Source organism: Sus scrofa, chromosome 1 (assembly GCF_000003025.6).
Source record: "Sus scrofa isolate TJ Tabasco breed Duroc chromosome 1, Sscrofa11.1, whole genome shotgun sequence".
NCBI classification, from domain to species: Eukaryota; Metazoa; Chordata; class Mammalia; order Artiodactyla; family Suidae; genus Sus; species Sus scrofa.
The window spans coordinates 19247504-19264255 of record NC_010443.5 but is presented as its reverse complement, the minus strand read 5'-3'; the positions used below and the strand labels follow the sequence as shown (position 1 = coordinate 19264255).

General features: G+C 38.3%; 1 protein-coding gene across 3 annotated transcripts in view; it reads left to right on the top strand.

Annotated features, from left to right (window-relative positions):
- GRM1 (glutamate metabotropic receptor 1) overlaps positions 1-16752 on the top strand; it is a 389633-nt gene that overhangs the window by 308598 nt on the left and 64283 nt on the right. For all 3 annotated transcript variants that reach the window (XM_005659163.3, XM_021087033.1, XM_021087041.1), the window contains exons 5-6: positions 2146-2392; positions 6671-6839. In XM_005659163.3, the coding sequence (XP_005659220.1) occupies positions 2146-2392; positions 6671-6839 (416 nt within the window). The remainder of the gene's footprint in view (positions 1-2145; positions 2393-6670; positions 6840-16752) is intronic.

The window sequence follows — 16752 nt, the reverse complement described above, 5'->3', positions numbered from 1 at the left end:
ATATTGCTACTTGAAATTAGATTATAAAATTAATTTAAATTAATAAGAGTATTCCACTATTTATTATATATTGTATAAATATACAAATGCATACATGAATGAATATATATATTTACGTGTTATTTTATATACTTTATATGTATCTTTATACACACACATACACACACACACGAACACACACATATCTTACTTATAGTACCAACAGTGAATAGATATAGTTAGAGATCAGCATGTCTCAAAAAACTTGTCACTATTTGACCAGTTTACTTTAATTGCAACTGTGTTTCTGGAATAATTATAACTCACTTCTCACTTCACTCACAAAAGTAACCCAGCTTGGACAATAAGTTATATAATAGCCCTAAGTAAGGATCAAAATATTGGGGGGGGGAAGGAATACACTGATCTCAGAGAAATCCAAGACCAGTTACAATCCCAATGCTGCTGAATAAGGCATCTACTAGACAACCTGGCTTGAGAAATTTTGTGCTGGGGACACCAACATAATTTTTAAAGTATGCAATACATTTTTGATAGCAATTATCAAAACTAAAACTAAAACAACAACTCAGTGGCCATAAGATTTGTCCCTAATAAAGAACTTTTCATTTAGTAAGGAATACTATGTTTTTATTCTCATATTTTCTCATAGTTTTCTCCTAGGGTTGACTTGAATAGCTTCAACCTCAAGTAGATGGTTTTAGTACCAACTAGAACTGTTTAAGTAACTGCTGCATTGAAGGTTATTTTGCCATTCAATTTTTGTCTATTTTTTTTTCTTCTTTAACTCCTGGTAATTTCTCTAACAACTTTAACATTTAGCTCCAGCAGTTGGAGGTTTGGGGCATTCTTTAAAGGCTAATTTAAAACTTATAAGACAGATGGCATTAGTTTATCTCTTTTATATCCTAGTACAAAGAAAAGAGAGAAAGCAAACTAACATTAAGACCCAGGGGTTCAGGGTGACAGACATAAATTACCTTATTTCAATGGCTTCACAGTTTTTGCAGGGAGGATGTTTGCTTTCTGCTTTATGTAACTTTTTATACTTATTCTGCACAGTTTGATTTTTAAATGCCCTTTCCGGCTCTCTTACTCCTATTTCCTCTCAGAAAGCGTTCTTTCAATTAGAAAAATACCTACTTTAGCAAATCACACTTTTAACAATTTCTTATTAAGCAACATCAGACAATGACTTAAAATTGAATTTTTCCCCCTTTCAACTTGGCCCTGGGTATTTTGTATCTCACTCTTAGATGTACATGTTTCTTTTTTACATTTTCAACTGTACCTAAATAGATTAGCCTTAAATAGACCTCTTTAGAAGTGTCTTATTTCATCTCAAGCTCAACATCAAAGTCAAAACTCTTTACCATTTCTTCTAAACACTTCAAGCTCTCTGTGTTCCTAAAATACTCTCTGCTACTCTCTAGCCCAGGAACCTTGGGATCCAGTGACCTATTTAGGTTGTCATCTGTGACATAGGTAGAAATGATTGCACTTTTTGAAACTCACAGGTAAAAGCTACAGGTCAGAAGTAAATGTGTAGTATGACTCTTCCCTCAAGACACATTTTACCTGAGTTTTTAATCATTAGTAAATCTGAAACAAGTATTTCTATACTGCCAACTATGTATAAGAAGAAATTCACACTACCTGGTTCTTGTTCTTTCTCTAGGTTTTTGTGGTCCTGGAGATGATAAAATTAGTCGAGTCATCAAAAGAAAATACTGAGGTTTGGGTAATTCACAAGCTGATTTACTATGGATTGTGGATTGTCATGGAGGATATCAAAAATGCTTTTCCATGACTGTGATATATGGAGACTTTTAATGTATGTCTCTGTGAATCAAGAGGGAATAAGAGTTATTTTATTGCTCCTTAAGGAATTTCTTGCAATATGTGAAAGTTTTTTATTTTCACCTCTAAGCATTTGTTTTATATGTTACAAAGCCATTATTGAATTCAGAAAACAAAACAAACTTTGTGCAAATAGAAACACTAGAGCTAGTCACAAATGCAAAGCTTGAACAGGTAGGTTTAACTTTCCCTTCTTCTGACAGCCCTGAAATGCATTTGAGAATTAACATGCAGTTTTAGACTTTGTTGCTGCAACCTTGGTAGTGATCTGTTTTTATGTTACAGGTAATGAAAGCTTAGAAGAAAACTACGTCCAAGACAGTAAGATGGGGTTTGTCATCAATGCCATCTACGCCATGGCACACGGGCTACAGAATATGCACCATGCCCTCTGCCCTGGCCATGTGGGCCTCTGCGATGCCATGAAGCCCATTGACGGCAGCAAACTTCTGGACTTTCTCATCAAGTCCACGTTCATCGGTGTGTCTGGAGAGGAGGTGTGGTTTGATGAGAAAGGAGATGCTCCTGGGAGGTAAAGCAGTCTTTTCCATAATGGATCCAAATAACTCTGTGATCCTCCCTGAACCTTCTGGCTCCTTGTGGTTCCATGGTTTCTGGATGCCATGAAGACAGGCACAACCAGAGAGCTAAAAAGACAGGGCTATTGTTAGATGTAAATTACATTATACAACATTGAAAAACTTTTTGGTAAACACTCATAATCCTGCATCCTGCCAGTGCCAACCCCCACACGAGCTGTCATCCCCACTCTTCCCTCAGAATGCCTGGGACTTCCCTGCAAGTGATGGGATTATACCTGACCAGCAGGACCCTCCTTGGCACTGATAACATCAGGTCAGCATCCTTCTGATTGACTGGCTGTGGAATATTATGCCTGCTTAAAGATCTTAATATATGAAGAGAACCAAGTCCTACATATGTATCCCTTCTTCTCAGTCGAACTTATGTTCCTGCTAACATATTTCTTGGAACAAGAAAGAAAAAGAATTTCATGTCTGGTACAAGTCTCTAAGACTTCCAAAGAATTAATTGAGAAGCAACGGAAAATTAAGTCTAACTATATATATTTTTCCCAAGTCATGTTATGTACAGTCTTTCCTGCAACACTTGCTTTTATAACAACAGTTAGCTCATATGTGGTCTGTATACAGATAATGATTTCAGTACGAAGAGTAGTTGTGTTCATTCATAGGAATTTTCTTAGGCAAGGGATAACGAAAGTAGTGAGATAAAAATTAAAACCTGCAACAGGAAAGAAAAAAGGCCCTCAGTCTAGCTGCTGCTCAGTGTGTCCCAAATCCTTTTTTTCCCCCCTCATAAGCCCTGTTATCTTTCAGTATATGATTCTGCAGAATGAGAGATTTTAGAAAAGCATATGTTGTGATAAAATGGAACATCAAATCATTTAATCCTCATTGCTATAGGCATATTATTATCCTCTTTTGCAAATGATAAAACTGAGTATCAAAGAAATTTTAAAAACTCCTAAAGTCACCCAGAGAGTAGCTGGTAGAGGCAGTGCAGTCTAAATCTGAGACTTGTAATCTTTTGGCTACATCATGCTGCCATTTAGCTAATTCTAAAATTAGACAAAGTTGCTGGCAACCTTCTTAATGTCATTTCAGAGGTACTGTAAGAGACTATTTGACCCTAAGTTATTTTCCACAAATCTCTTCCTTTCATGTAAGCTTAAAGTTCTACCTTTAGAGAGTGCCTTGTGGGGCTTCAGTGGATTCTCCCTGTTAAAATCCAACAGCTCTAGGAAGGATAAATGATATAGGTAATTGTCAGCAATTAAAGCAATGAATTTATCAGATTTCTCCAAGCTGCTGGTTAGGTGGGAGCAGTGCAGATCCAAGTAGGAGAGGTGGAATGAGGCAGGGCCTAGGCTTGGGGAAAGCTCCCAGGGGCTGAGTACCTTAGGAAATGGTACCAGAAGGAACAAGTGCACAGATTCAGAGCACTGACTCCCCCCACTGTCCCATCCCCTTAAACCCATGGTTGTAATCCTGGGATCCACTGGCAGCCAGACTCTGTAAAGGACTGGGTTTGGAATGGAAATCTACCTTCATGACTCTATAACAGAGTGTGCCTAGGACAGGGCAGATGCATTTCCCACACTCCACAGACACAAATTTCCTCCTCTTCTCTCTAGCTGTAAGCTATCCAAAAGAAAGGCACACAACTTCTGCTTGTTTCTCCATCTTTAAATATTTAAATCACGAGCTTTCCTCTGGGTCCCTTTTCAAGGATTGTTTCCTCATGTTCAAAACTGTTCAGCTTAATCTGTGTTCATTTCCTGTTTCAACCACTTCCCTCTGTTTCTGTCTCCTGCCTTACTACCTTTCATGCTTTTGGTCCCTCTTGTAATTATTTCAGTTAATCATTATGCAACATAAATTGAATGCACTGACAAGATGCTGTAAAGGCAGCATTTACAGCATGTGGATATTCCAAATACCCGCCAACATGCCCAGAAGGGACTCTGGGGTCAAAATATGAGAGTAATGTTCGTTAGCACACACAGCATAGAGGAAGGTCTCTTTTTAGTAAGTCAGTGTTTTTCCCTTGTTATTGTCAAGTATTTTTTTTTTCTCCAGCTTTTGGGACTTTTAAAAAATATGTTTTCATAGAAAAATATTGCGAATTTTTCAGTTTCTAAATGCTAATGAAGTGTGAACTGATTTCTCCTCTTGAAATGAGGAAGTTAAGATAAAAGTCTTAGGAAACTGATTTATACAGAAAAAAGATATTCTAAAGCTAATGTTACACCTAAGCCTTCATTGAGAATATATAAGGAGATTTAACAATGTAATATGCTGTAAAACATGCATATTAAAGGAAATGAAAAAGGAAACTATTCTACCAAACACCCAGAGCAAGCTCTGTGACCATAATGTATTTAAAATTGAAACATACTAAAGGTGTAGGTTAGTATCATTGATCAGCAGGATGAGTGTGAGCTGTCAGCCTATGGTTAATACCCATGAGGAGATGAGTTAGAGAACTACTCTGAGAACATTCTAGTGCATCTCAGCAGCAAAAAGAATAAGGGCCCTCTATTAACCAAAAATCAGAAAGCAGAGATGAGTAATACACTCCAGGTACATTCTCTCTTCCCACTCCAGGTAAGTTTTGTTGACCTGGAAAAGTAGGGGAATGACTTCCTTTACTTCACCAGAGTCCCCTTTCCCTTTAGGGGGCTGCTATTTATAGAAATTGCCAGAATCCGGTTGTGCAGAAGCCATGGGCAACCCTGTGGGTGACAGAATGCATTTGCACATTAAGAACAGGCAGCAAAGCTAATAAAAGATATTAATTATCCAGATAGAGTCCTAGGCCGGATACAGCCCATAGGTTTCAGATGCCAACTAATATTGATGGGTAATTACTTCCTGGAGTGCTGGGCTAAGGAGGATTCCGAGTCCAAATCTTTCTAAAGAGAAAGAATTCCAGGATGGATTAGTTAGGGGAATTGTTGGGGAGAGGAAGAGAGCTGAGGAAGAGGAATATGTGTTAGTTAACTGTCATCTATTTCTTTGAGTCAAGCACGAAGAGCAAGATGCCTCTTATATTCTAGTGCAGGAGGATGAGGACTCTGCACTGGTGCTGCAGGAAAGAACCCTGATTTGCAGAGCTAGTAAGGGAGAGTCTGTTATACATTTGGGCAACTGCCACTTGAGTTATAGTTTACTTGGAGTAAATAGTAACATGGAAAGAAGATTGAAGATAACAGAAAATTTTCAGTGACTCAGAGGGAAATGGCTACGACAACACAAAGATCTTCTCATTTTCTTATAGTTTGGAAATAACCAGAGTATTTTAGTATGTCAGTAGTACTACAGAAGTGAATAATATAGTGATATTGCCTTAATATGCATTTATCCCACTTGTGAAATATTCTACATGCCTTATTTTAGTAAATCTCCACAAGCATCTCATGAGCCTTAAAGAGTTCAGTATAATCTACTGTTAAAATGTTAGAAAGGAGATTCTAGCTTACACATTCTAACATCAAATCCTGTGTTTTGTTTCCACTGAATTGGAAAATGCTCTCCACTGCCATCACTGGGAATGACGAATCTGGCCCCCAGGCCACACCCTGACTATAGTGAAGGTTTCTAAATGTAGATATTACTGTTGTGTAGCATTGCAGCCTTTGAAATAACTGGCACCAATTATTTGGATTCAGAAATGTGTGTCCTAATCAAGGAAGAGACCAGTTTAAATGTCAATGCTCAAGATGTTAAATTTCCAACATCCTTGCTAATTAAAGATGCATTTATCAGATTTCTTGCTCTATTAGCATCTAAAATAGGTTTCAGTCTTGGTAAAACTCATCTCTTTTAACCCAGTGTAATGAAAATGGCAACTGAATGTGAAAAATACACTTGGAATAAACATAATCATTTAAAAATTTATGTTCTAAAGAATTGTTACTCGATCAAAGAATAACTTGCTGATTAACAATTTGAAGGAGACGATCATAACTCAGCACATACAGAATTTTCCTTGAGAATAAACACAAAGAAAAGGGCAAAAATAATGTATTCTTTAATAAAATTGAATGATACACAGAGACTGAATAATGGAATACATATTTGAAAGTCTTTCCAACTAAACTAAACTAAACTAGGTAAATTAAACTGAAACATTGACAGTAGCTGCCATTAGCACATGGGATGATTCTAACTTTTATCTCTCTTCTGTTATTATCTATTTATCCAGTTCCTTTGGTTTCTACATCATGTCCATATTCTCCAAGACATGCATGTTGTTTGCTTTGTAGGTATGATATCATGAATCTCCAGTATACTGAAGCTAATCGCTATGACTATGTACATGTTGGAACCTGGCATGAAGGAGTGCTGAACATTGATGATTATAAAATCCAAATGAACAAGAGTGGAGTAGTACGGTCTGTGTGCAGTGAGCCTTGCCTAAAGGGTCAGATTAAGGTAAGCCAGCCACAAATGCATACTTGGGGGTGGGGGTGTCCGTGAGGAGACCTCCTGCCTGGACATCAGTAAGAAAAACACAGACATTTTTCTTTGAAAAGACTGCCCAGAAAGGGTGTGCCACGCTCACTGCTTCTGTTCTTGGGTGTAGCAAAAATTAAGAAAATTGAGAAGACAAAGGAAGACTGGGAAATGAAATAGGCCAACCATTGAGATATGTAGAATATTCTTTATTTTAATCACAGTGATGAGCTATGATCTTAAACATGATATAGAAAGCAAGGGGATGAATAGTCAAATTAAAAATTGAAACAGAAGTAAACACGGAAATGAAAACCAATGATATTGCGTAGTCATAGTTCCAGCTGTTGTTAAAGAAGGTGAACAATGCTGGAGTTCCTACCATGGCTCAGTGGTAACAAATCCGTCTTGTTTCTATAAAGATATCTGCTCAATCCCTAGCCTTGTTCAGTGGATTAAGGATCTGACATTGCTATGGGCGGTGGTGTATGTTGCAGATGTGACTCAGATCCTGCTTTGCAGTGGCTATGGTGTAGGCTGGCAGCTATAGCTCTGACTCGACCCCTAGCCAAGGAACTTCCATAGCATATGGCTCTTCCAGAGCAAAGGTATGGCTCTAAAAAGAAAAAGAAAAAAAAAAAAAAAAAAAAAAGAAGCAGCTGAACGATGCCAAAGAAGCTTATAACTAAAAAGAAGCTGAAATGAGGTAACACAAAAACACTGCTTATCCCTTCTCTTTTCTCCACCAAGTCTTTTGATTTTCCTGAAACTGGTATTTTCCAGCTAAGAAAATGTCCCCACTTTTTAATTATTCCCAGAGCTTTTCTTTTTTTCAGGTTGGGGTAAGTGAGTGACCATGATATTACTGTATAATTAAAACCCTAATAAACATCGTATATTGGGCATTTGGCTGAACATGGTAGAGAGAATTCTTGGCGAGGAAAGCATGGAAACAGCAGTCTCTGTATCCTAGGCTATTTAAAACCAAACTAGCTGAAGCTCTAAGAAGCAGAGCAGAGGGGAGTGATTGTGAACTGGCAGCAGCATAGATTAAATGACCTAATAGGTCTTTCCCATCCCTAATTTTCTGTGATTCATCTCTGGAAGCAGACAGGCTGTCACGTAAATGTCACAGAACACAGCTGGGGCTGGAACGGATACTATGTGAGGCCCCTGCTCTCTTGCTATGTGGCCATGCTGCTGTGCCAGTCACAGGAGCCATAGGACCACCCATTCCAGGGAGCTGCTCTGAGAAGTATACCTAGCGGTCCTTGAAACAAGAGTCTAAAAGCTTTATCTCTACTGATCTAAGAAGGTGGGGGATCTGGAACCTGCAACATCTTTTAGCAACAACAAAGAGCTGTCCAGGTAGACTCAAACTCTCCGTGGAATCAGTCACTTTGAGCATGAAAAAAAGTTCTGAGGCAACTGCCTAGTTTCAAATGTCACTGCCTTCTCTGCAGATGTGATATTAAAAGTGTTTAATATATGTAATGATAACAAACCAATCAGAATGAACTCTTTAGCACTATGACAGGATGCTTGACCTCCTGCCGTTCCCTCGATTGAACCTGGAGTTGTTGGATCACAGGAAGATTTAGGTGAGGAATCTGACATGGAAAGGGTAGTGTGAGGGAGTGAGGAGGCTTAGAGGCACCATTCTGTAGTTTCCAGCCAGTACAGAAGCATTTCGGTAGCACAAGAATGGCTCCAGCCAAACCACAGTGCATGGGCTGTATGTCAGTGCTGCTCTCCAAGTGTGCATCTCTGACTCTTGTCCAGATGGAAGTTTTCACATGAGGCTTCTAGTGGTTTGTAGGAATAAATATCCACTGAAATCGAGAGGCCTAAAATTTCTCCTCAACTATTGCCATGGATCTCAGACCACTGGATTTTGTGTTTGTCATCTTTGGGTGCTAGGGAAAACCAGGACATCTGAGACCGGAAGTCATATGATTGAGACAGTCCAGCACTTTTGTGACCCAAAGGAAATTACATGTTCATCTCAGACCTTCTTCCCATCATGGGCAGCAGCACTGAGTCTTTAATGCAGATGACTGTTGTGAAAACGTTTATGGAACTGATGGAATGACAAAGTTTGGCTTTTCAGAATATTAGAAAAACAAACAAACACACAAAGAAGAAAAACCTTGGCAAGAGAATACAAATGATTCCAAAGACTCTCTAGTTGAGCTCCCCTTCAAGATTCCCTCCTGTTACTCTGGCTCCTGGTTCACATACCATGTGTGGTCCCATTTGGACATTCCAGAAAATAGGCCTTCTCCCACCCCCAAGTTCAAAGCAAAAGCTGTCTACGTGCATCTCTAATCTTAGATGCTGAAGTATTTCTGGCCTCCTGTTTGCATTACACCCATGCAGTGTTATTGAAGGAGACCCCAGAAATCATTGCTGAGCCACTAGAGCACTCACTATAAATGCAAATCTCTCAGGGTCCAATTTTCATGATATTCTTCACCCTGCAGGTTGAAACTAGGCCCTTTCTCAATAGCACCTGGAGTGGAGGTGAGGGGGGATGTTTGTTTGTTTCCCATAAGCACCATGGGAGGTAGGGAAACAAATGAAGTCTGAATCCCATTTACCAAATAATAGCATTTATATCCTTTCTTACACCATCAATTCACCACCTACCAGGCCCAGGATGCAGAGCCCAGTCTTGCAATAGCTACTCCAGAGCCTGGAGAGAAGCAACTTCTAAGGTGATTGGAGGACTTGCACTTGTGTTAACTGAGAAACATAATCTCTGGGATAAAATTATTCATTTTAAATATCAAATGCCACTTAAAATGCTGAAATAATCATTTGACTTTTTTTGTGGTAACCCATAGGTCTTTCCCATGGTAATTTTTTTAAAAGTAGTTAAAAGTCCAATTTCCTACGTTATTGATTTTTTAGGAATAAAAATATAATATCTTCTAATATTTTATAGAGGTAGAAAGTGATCTCAGTCATACCATCTACTGAGGTAAATAAAATAAAAATTCATTTGTTGTGTCTTATATTAGGGAAAAAGAACCCATGCCAGGTAGGTCAAGAGAAGGAATTTAATATAAAAAACTGGTTGTAAAAGTAAAAGGGGGCCACTGAAGCAACTCAGAGATGAGCAGCTGCAGGAATCCTTCCCACCCTGGGGCTAGAGGGACCCGGAGGAGGTTATAGCTCTTACCTTAAGTTCTTTTTTATATTCTTTGCTCCAAGACTCTGGTTTGGGTCTAGGAGTTTAGTCAGGGAGAGTAGTGAAGGTCACAACACCCCTCTTCTCACCCAACCAATCAAGATAGAGATATGGATTTGGGGGTCAGTAGATGCAAACTATTATATTTATAATGGCTAAGCAATGAGGTCCTGCTGCATAACACAGGGAACTCTATCACACAATCACTTGTGATAGAACATGATATAAGATAAAATGAGAAAAAGAATGTATACATATATATAATACTATTATATATATATATATATGACTGGGTCATCTTGCCATACAGCAGAAATTGATAGAACCTTGTAAATCAACTATAATTTAGGAGAAAAAGATAGAGATCTGGAGACATTAGGTGAACATGAACTATATCACCCAGGGCTCTGCATTACACAGGCCATATGGTCATGTAGTTAAATATATACGTGGAAAAAAGCCCAGACACACATAGTTTTGCAAGCTATAGATTTCAGAATTAGGTTTACTCTGTTTCCCTGAAGCATCTGAAAGTGAGGTGCAAACATCATGAAACGTCCTTTCCTCGTACCTCAGCTCTTGTTCTCTAAGAATGAGGGCACTTCTCACACGACCACCTGATAGTAAGACCAGCTGAGAGGGGTGGCAACAACATCATCCATCAGAGCTTGTCCCATCCACTTCAGCGTCCTCGTTTTGTGAATCAAAACAAACTACCCATCTAAACGGTCCATAGTTAATGCAAGTATTTTGGCAACCAATGAAACAACGACAGTCCCTTTGTTACATAATGTTTTCTAAGTTGCACTGCAGGGTGGTAAGTTCTCAATAAATATTGCTCACAGGAATATCAAAAACTCCTTATTTGAGAAGCCCATGATTGCATAATGATGATGTGCTCTTCCCCAGTTACTAAAAACATACCAGCTAAAATTTTGTAAAAACTTGAAGAACATTGGGGTTTTTTTGTGTTTTATTGTGTATGTGAAAACTTGAAATGATTATAGTCTCTCCGGATGAGAAGGAAACTTTGCAAGCACTGGTGATAATGAAAAATGCTACAGATTCATCATTAATTTGTCCACGGCAACCTCTGAGTAATACCAGCACCTTTACCTCTCAGGCTTTGACCAATGTTTAAGCTGGTCTCTCAGTTACTAAACTTTTCGGTGATCACCTTAGCTGCATCCCTAGCTTGTCTGTTGCTTTGGGGCACAGATGCCAATAGGAGCTGCTGCTGAATCACATGGCAGAGTACAGAGCAGGAGCTCAGCAGAGCTGCCGAATCTTGGAGATGGCAGGGGCTAAAACAGGGCCCATTTACTTTTTAAAGTAAACGTTTATTGAAGTATCCAGGTAAGTAGAGGAGGAAGGCATGAGCATGAATACCCAGGGTACTCTTACTAGTCTTTGTACTAGCTGTTCCCACTGCCTAGAACACTCTTCCACAGCACATTCAGGGTTTACTACCTCCTGCTCTCAAATCTTTACTCAAATGGCAGAGCTTCCTGAGGCCTAACCTGACCACCATATGCAGAATTGCAACCCCCAGTTCCAGGTGCCTTGCTGTCTATTGGGACTGAGACTAAGATGAGGCAGGTGAGGTGGCTATAGCACAGATACTACAGAAGCCTCTCCTCTCAAGGTCCTGCACTTGCAGGGTGAGCATGTACACAGCCCTGAGGGTGAGTCTTCTTAAAATTTGGTCCCTGAATACTAGACTAAGTCTCACCTAGGTCCGTGCCAAGAATCCCATTCCTCTTTCTTGTGCAGTTTTCCCAAAGCCTTACTTTAGAATGATAGCTCCTCAAAGATTGGGAGTATTACCTGTTTTAGTCACTGATTATTTCTAGCCTTGATATGGTGCCTGGCCCTCTAAATGCATGATGCGAGTGAATGAATGGATGAATGACTGAACATATATTCTCTGCATAAGCATTTCATTCCTCCTTGCAGCAGTGTGCTTCATACATCATGCCAGATTTTGAGCTTCTTCACCTCAATGATCATCAGAATCTTTCATCTCTTTATCCCAGTGCATAGCACCATGTCTGGCACACTGGGCCGCTAAATAAAGGTTGGTTAAGTAAATATATATCTGCCAACCTCTGAGATATAATTTTGATTCTCAGAATAACATGTCATCATTCTGACAGCTGTTTTTACACCAGGACGAGCTTAGTTCTTGGAAGTAACTGGGGATAAGGTGACTGAGGTTTGCACAAGGTACTTACTTATCTGTAAAATATACATAATTAACTTCACCCAAAGGAGTGGTTATGAGGATTAGTTCAGTTTTGTACAGAGTACCTAGCACATAGTCTGGTTCAATATGTATCCATTTTTTTGACATTTTGTATTCTTATACAATTTTTGTTACATTTTCCCTGTAAGAAATTATAATGTAGGAATTTTCCAAAATTGACATCTTCCTATAGTTATTGCAAAGCTGTCTTCAATTTCCTCTTATTTTTAATTCTCTTTGAATCCTTCATTTTTATATGTTCTATTTATGTCATACTCCATATTATTTGTCTATTTTCTTTCATATGTGCTGATAAAAAATTATTGATTAATATGTGCCAAGAACTATGTTAGCACTGTGATTGCAAAGGAGGCTTACATGGCCCCTTCCTTTGAGGAACTCATACTGTAGCTGGAAAAAAATGTATCAGCCATTGGAGTCCATTGTTACCCAAACTCTCTGGGCTTTGTGGGGCACAAGTGGGGAGACTAACCCTTCTCTCCTTTGGCTGACTCCCTGCAGTCCTAGTTAGCCCCAGTGTCTTTATTCTGTTTAGTCTTCAGCCATTTTCCTTCTGAAGAAAATTTTCTCTCTTTCCTTTGATTTATCATTACTCTTCCTTCATTATATTCTCTTGATGCTGTTTACTTTCTTTTGTCTTTTTTTCAAATAAAAGCCTACATGTAAAAAATCCATTTCAAGTTCCTTCAGAAACGTAGTTGTAAAGTGAACACTTGATTTCCTACAGCATAAATACTTAAAGACTCCAGTGTACATATGAAATTGACTCACAGCCTTGTGTGAAGCAGCAGGTCATCCAGTCTCACAAGCAGTAAACAGACCACCAAGTATCCAGGATGTAAAAGGAAGCAAAACAGTCCCTATGTCTTGAGAAGTCTTGGTCCTTCAAGGGTTATTTCAGTGAAATACCAAATCTCTTATCTTGACTCAGAGCTGTCATAAAAAGTGTTTTACAGCAAAAAGAAAAAAAAAAAAAAGGAGACAATACTCTAGTCAGTTAATATTCAAGTAATATCAGTAAGTATAAACAATATAAAAATAACAAGATATTTGTGATGTTGGGGAGATTAAAACATAGAGACAATAATTTAAGAATTTTTTTAAAGTATCTGAATGAAAGCTATCTATCATATATATGCGAAAAAATTAGAGGATAAAAGCTAACTAGCTCAAGGTAATAAAATACCAACTATATTTTAATTATGTGAATTCCAGATAAGATACTATTTCAGAGGGCTCACTGTTCCATAAATACTTTCTGGAGCATGTGATGTGTCAGAACTTGAAACTAGTGACATAGTGGACGATGGAGGAAAAATGATATTCCAAATGGAAATAAATATTTTTCTTTCATTAAAATATATTTATTTCTTTACCATATTGTTCCACGTTTAAGCCTTGGCTTAAACCATACACAATCTCTCCTTAAAATCGATTCTCCAAACAGCAGCTATAATAATCCTTGTAGAAAGTAAGTCAGATGAAAAACAAATTAGATGATGTATCTGCCCTACTTGAAAACCTCCCTCCAAAACAAACAGGGTTATGTGGACACTAATGAGGACATAAGCAGGGGATGGCGCAGAGGCTGCTTTTCCTTGTTAGGCAAACTTATATAAGAGATTATTAGCAATCAACTTAGATGCAGAAACAAAAAACCAGGGACCAGGTGAATGCCTGGCCAAAGAGCTTATATTTCAAAGGTATTGGAAAAAGAAGGCATGGAAGTTCCTTGAGTGGCCTAATTACATTTAAAAAAAAAAAATTCTTCGACTCACCACTCATTTATTGGCCACCTACCGTGCATTCTTGGTACATTTCTTGACGACTGTGATCTGAAAACAATGAAGGTATGGTGTGATTCCTTCCCTTGAGGAGCCCACAGGCCATCCAGATGATCCTGGAGGCTGTGTGCATGTTATTCTGAAGTGAGAAGAAATTAGAGAAAGGTTATGTGATTATAAGACAGGCACCAGAATTCAGTTCTGGAGTCTAGAGGGGTGGCTGAGAGATAGAAAAGACAAATCCCATATCTTAGACATTGTGTGGCAAAAGTACGTATATTTGGTGGTTGAATAAAGAAGGAGTAATAAAAAAAAACTCCATTAGAGCAGTTCCATTTTTCATTATTTAGTAAAAGTATAATGTTAGCACTTATTCATTCATTTATTCAGTCATTCAAAGCCTAATTTTAAATACTTTCCATGTACCCGTTACTCATAGGATCCACCTTTCACCAGCCATTCTGCATAAATAAATTTGTTCAACATTATTATATTTGGAATTTGTCTAATTTGCAGTATTCATTTTACAGTGAAAGAAAAAAATTAAAGCTGATTGAAGACATATACAGTATTTTATGATCATTCTTGCTGTACTTCTACTAATTAAAATAAGAAAGCAGTATTCATTTATTAATTCAATTTTTCTAATATTAGGTACGTTTATAATATGGAATGTAAACTTTTCATGTTTATCCTGAAGATATGTACGTGTTTTTTGCAAAAAGACTTAATTTGGTTTTCTTTTCTTTTTCTTTCTTTTTTTTTTTTTTTTTTTTTGTCTTTTCTAGGGCCGTACCACTGCATATGGAGGTTCCCAGGCTAGGGGTCTAATTGGAGCTGTAGCTGCCAAGCCTACATCACAGCCACAGCAACACGGGATCCGAGACACGTCTTCAACCTACACCACAGCTCACGGCAACGCCAGATCCTTAACCCACTGAGCAAGGCCAGGGATCGAACCCGCAACCTCATGGTTCTTAGTCGGGTTGGTTAACCACTGAGCCACGACGGGAACTCTGATTTTATTTTCTAATGTTATTTGAAAGTAAGAGAAGAAAGAGGAAAGCTTTTACATTTCCTGAAAATATATTGTCATTTGATGGATACTTTTCATGTACTTCTAAATGAGTGGTATCAATTTTGAACTGATCTGCAAAAAAGATAATTTTATTTCACAAAGGATAGAGTTTGAATGATTTTAAGGTATGGCAATCTTTACAGTTTAATTTCTGACTTTGCATCTGAGGACATTTGATAATGTCTAATGTGTTCGAGAGGGACTTCTGTTTCTAGCCATGAGGAAGTAACGGAGCGCAGACTTTGCCTTCTGCTGTTAGCAACTGGGAAACTTGACACACTATATAAAATAACTGTATTCAGACATTGGAAAACAGTGCATGGCCTTGATTTCAAGAAATTGAAAGGAAATAAACAAGGTGAACCCTAAAATCACTCAGGCTTTCTGTCTGGAGGCAATTTCCTGATTGTTGTTTAGTGAGAAAGAACACAAACAGAACTAGACTATCTTGATAATTTAAGAAGACAGAAATTAGAGTTTAGGCAGGTTGAGGCAGCCAGAGTTTTTAGTGCGGAGGAAGAAAGGGGATCTATGCAGAAAATGAGTTGCAGAAGCTGGCATATGGATTCCCATGAGTATTTGCACAAGTAGGGTAGAATACAAAAAGTCCAGGTAAAGAACAATTACTGGGAAGCCAGATTCCCAGAGGGCACACAGGGCCAAGAATTGCCCCAGTTTCTACAAGCTAGAGTAGAGATTCTTTGCTGAATACACAGAGAATTAAGTAGAGACCCTAGCAGAGTCACATCCTAATAATGAGGTTAAACTATTCTTAAAGCACAGACTATTTTAGACTCACCCTAAAAGATTAAAAACAACAGCTCAAACTGAACCACAGGTAACTTAGGTGCCTGTGAGAACAAAGGCCAATGCTTCTTAAAGAAAATAACCCAGGGAGTTCTCATTGTGGTTCAGTGGGTTAAGAACCTGACATAGTCTCCATGAGGATTTGGGTTCAATCCCTGGCCTAGCTCACTGGGTTAAGTATCCGTCATTACTGCAAGCTGTGGTTTAGGTTTCAGATGTGGGTCAGATCTGGTGTTGCTATGGCTGTGGCATAGGCCTGCAGCTACAGCTCTGATCTGATCCCTAGCCCAGGAACTTTCATATGGCATGGGTGCAACAATAAAGAGGAAAAAAAAGGAAAAAAAAATCCAGCACACTACACCTTAGTACAAAATGTCTAACATCTTGTTAAAAATTTTCAGATATGTGACAAAGTGAAAAAATATGACACACATTACCAGAAGTAAAACCAAGTAATAGAAACAGTTCCAGATTGGGAGTTCCCTGGTGGCTTAGCAGATTAAGGATCCAGTTTTTTCATTGCTGTGACTCTGGTTACTGCTGTGGTTTATGTTCAATCCCTGGCTCAGGAATTCTCACATACCATGGGCATGGTAAAAAAAAAAAAAAAAAAAAAAAATCCTGATATTATATTGATCATGAAATCAGCAGTCAAAATACCTACTACGAATACATACAAAAGGATTTAAAATAAAACATCCGTATCATGAGAAGACACGTGGACATATAAAAACATAACAAAATAGAATTGATACAGTGAAAAA